The sequence below is a fragment of the Glycine soja genome, chromosome 14 (genome assembly GCF_004193775.1).
Source record: "Glycine soja cultivar W05 chromosome 14, ASM419377v2, whole genome shotgun sequence".
Lineage (NCBI taxonomy): Eukaryota > Viridiplantae > Streptophyta > Magnoliopsida > Fabales > Fabaceae > Glycine > Glycine soja.
The window spans coordinates 34808823-34812219 of NC_041015.1; the positions used below are offsets into that span (position 1 = coordinate 34808823).

General features: G+C 37.7%; 1 protein-coding gene across 1 annotated transcript; it reads right to left on the reverse strand.

The window, feature by feature from the left end:
• Positions 1-2021: 2021 nt before the first annotated feature.
• On the reverse strand, positions 2022-2639 carry LOC114384016. The gene has a single exon (XM_028343697.1). It carries the CDS (start codon positions 2637-2639, stop codon positions 2022-2024), a length of 618 nt encoding a protein of 205 aa, XP_028199498.1.
• Between the last annotated feature and the right edge of the window lie 758 nt (positions 2640-3397).

Sequence of the window (3397 nt, forward strand, 5' to 3'; positions counted from 1 at the left end):
CGTTCATGCTTAATGATCAGTTTCGTTCATGATTAATTGGTGTATGTGTTGCTTAATCACATAATGACTGCCTTATGTTAAATTTCACTTAGTAATTTAATTTAGGGTTGGATTAAGTGGTTGAACTGATAAAGGATAAATTCTCGTAACCTAGGATAAGAGACTTGCTTGTGAATCAAGGGGAAACAACGTGTTTTAATTCTGATATTTTCTAATTAAATTTGCTCGTTGTTTAATTTACAAAAACAAACAACCCCCCTCCCCCCCAATTCGTTACTGTTTTATTACTATCTGTTATGAATGTTTGGTTGACCATTGCTCGTTGAGAGACGACCTAGGATCACTTCCCAGATACTGCATTTTTAATGTTTATTTGATTCGGGTACGGCCTCGATCAGTGAGCTTGTTCATGACTCATCTTCTCCTTGAAGTGGCATCTCTAATCACCATTCCTTCTTCTCCATTCTATTACCATTGATCTTCAAGAAGCAAAGGACTTCATTGATGAAGAAGATCCAAGGCCTACAAGCTCTACATGGAGCTACATCATGTGGTATCAGAGCATCTTTATCTAGGTAATGGTGTTTTGCTCCCTATATCTTTTTGCTTGGTCAATTCACTTTAATTCCTATGGTTCAGCCCACTGTTTTGCGGAAAAAACTTGTTCAGGAATAATAATCAGTGAATGCTAATCAGCAAGTGTACTGAGTCGCACAAGTAATATAAAATGGTAAGAACCGAGTATCGAATCACAGGGAACTTGTTTCATTCAGAAAATATGCGTTCAATGAGCAAACATTTGTTTAAAGCCAATAAAAAATTAAGAAGGGTTTTTGTCTACAGTTCTAATTAACTACAAATTTAAATGTCTAAAAGCGAGAGGTAAAAATCGTCAAGTAAAAACGTTGGGTCATTCTACTTAACCTACTTTGACGTTACTATGTATTTTTCTCTATTTAACATTGTTTTAGTGTTCTTATACTGAAAACAACTACCCAAACCAAGATCCCTTGAGTGAATGGGCCTAACTCTATTTAAACTTCATCCTTGATCCCTCAACAAACTTAGTCTAAACGAGTTGCATTAAGTTACAACATAATATAAACTAAATCACTGCACTTCGTCCCTAGACATACAGTTCTCTAGCCTGCTCTATCAAGTTCTAAGGTTTTAAAGCACTTCCCAGTACTAAAAATCCTAAATTTACATACAAATGGGTGATCAAGCCACAAGCATTCAAGAAATAAGTGCTGATAGAAGCAATGAACACATAAAAACAACTTTAAATAGATAGTGAGAATATTACATCAAATGTTTAGTAGAAATCCCCAACAAGAGGTTCAGCCTTCCATTGCAATTTAGTAACTTTTAGCACAAAGGATAGATTTTTGAAGAAAAACTAAGGTTACAAATGGATGAGGATGTCTCTTCCACTCCTAGAACCCTAAAATCACTCCTAAAACCTAAACTCTCTTGAAGGCTGGAGCTTTGCTTTGTTTTTCATCTCTCTAGGTTCTCTTTGTTTCCTCTGGTGTCCTCTGCAAACATCTCTTTTTTTTTAGACCAACTTCAGTGTTTTAAAGGCTCCTTGACGTTTCAAATTCTGAAGGCTCACTTAGCGCCATTTTCTCGCTAAGCGCAAGTTAGTGAATTTTCGCTTAGCAAGCTGGGCGCGCTAAGCGTGAGAAGGGACAAACGACTCGTTGGGCAAGCTGAGTGCCTAGCTTAGCGGATGTCACTCACTAAGCGCATATGCCTCACTTAGCAAGACACCAGTTGCTTCACCTTCTTTTTCATTTGGCCTGAAACTGAAGTTGATTCAACATTAATTCACAAAATTAGGGTATCTACTAAGCAAAATCAAACTAAACATGAAAATATTTACAAATCCTACAAAAAGAACCATAAATTGAGGGAATGATGCTAATTTTCATATAACTATTTAATGCAAAAGTTAGTCTAAATGACAACTAACACCCAGTAAGCACTTCTTTAATGTCACTAGCTTGACGAATATTACCTCATGGGTTTGGAGCAAGCTTGGCTCTGGCCAAGAAAACCATCTCATTCTTAACTTCCTTTGTCTTGGAGCAGATATCCCGTTCAAGTGAGTGCTTTGCGGCATCAAATAATTTAAATGTGACCTTCTGATTATCAATACCCATTTCCAGATTACCTTTCCCCATATCCACCACAGAATTGGCAGTTAACATGAAGGGACGACCCAAAATCAGATGGACTTTAGCATCCTCTTCAATATCCATGACAACAAAATCTGCAGGGAAGGTAAATTGTTGCACCTTGACCAAAACATCTTCGATCATGCCATAAGGCCTTGTGATGGAACGATCTGCCAGCTGCAATGTCATTTCTATTGGCATAATCTCCAACTCTCTAATCCTCCTACACATGTAGAGAGGCATCAAATTTATGCTAACCCCCAAGTCAATGAGGGCTTTACCAACTGACACTAGACCAATAGAGTAGGGGATCGTAACACTCCCCAGATCTTTGTATTTAGGTGGAAGGATTCTTTGAATCACAGCACTGCAGTTTCCTTCCACCACAATATTATAACTGTGGATATATTTGCTCTTCTTGGTTAGCATATCCTTCAGAAACTTTGAATAGAGTGGCATTTGCTATAAGGCTTCTCCAAAAGGGATAGTTATCTCTAATTTCTTGAAGATATCAAGAAAATGAGCAAAGTTTCGTTCCTTGTCTTTCTTGGATGGTACCAAAGGATATGGCACTTCCTTCCCTGAGCATGGAATAACCTCTTTCTTTCTCTGGCTAGCTCACTCTTTGTTTTCTTTTCTTCCACTTTTTCTTTCTTTTTTTTCATTTTTCTCTTCTCTTACTTCTTTCTCACCATCATTTATTTTTTTTTCTCTCAAATTATTTTCTTTTTTCTTTTTTCTTCTTGAACTACTAGCTCTTGCTCATCCACATTCCTCCCTTCACCTTCAATCATGATTCCCTTCTTGCCTCTAGTCATGACAGCTTTGCATTCTTCCTTAGGATTCTTTTCAGTATTAGCTCCGAAACTTCCAGAAGAATTCTTAGCTATTTGCTTGGCTAGCTATCCTACTTGAATCTCCAGGTTCTTTATGGCAGACTCTATGCTCTTGTGATTAGACATAGTAACCTGCATGAACAGAGCCAAAGTCTCCTCCAGCTTGGTTGTTCTTTCATAAAGGCTAGGCCCTTGATTTTAAGGCCTATTGGATGATCCACCTTAGACTTTATTGTACTGGTTTCCAGGATAAGATCTCTACTACCCTTGATTCTGATTAAAATTGGAACCTTGCTGAAAACCTGCGAATCCACCTGCATTAAAACCTGGTCTGTGCTAGTTTCCCATGTAATTCACTTCTTATGTAGCCTCTTCAAGAGG

Coding starts and splice junctions, on each gene's coding strand:
- LOC114384016 (XM_028343697.1), bottom strand. CDS start 2,639: ATGCCACTCTATTCAAAGTTTCTGAAGGATATGCTAACCAAGAAGAGC.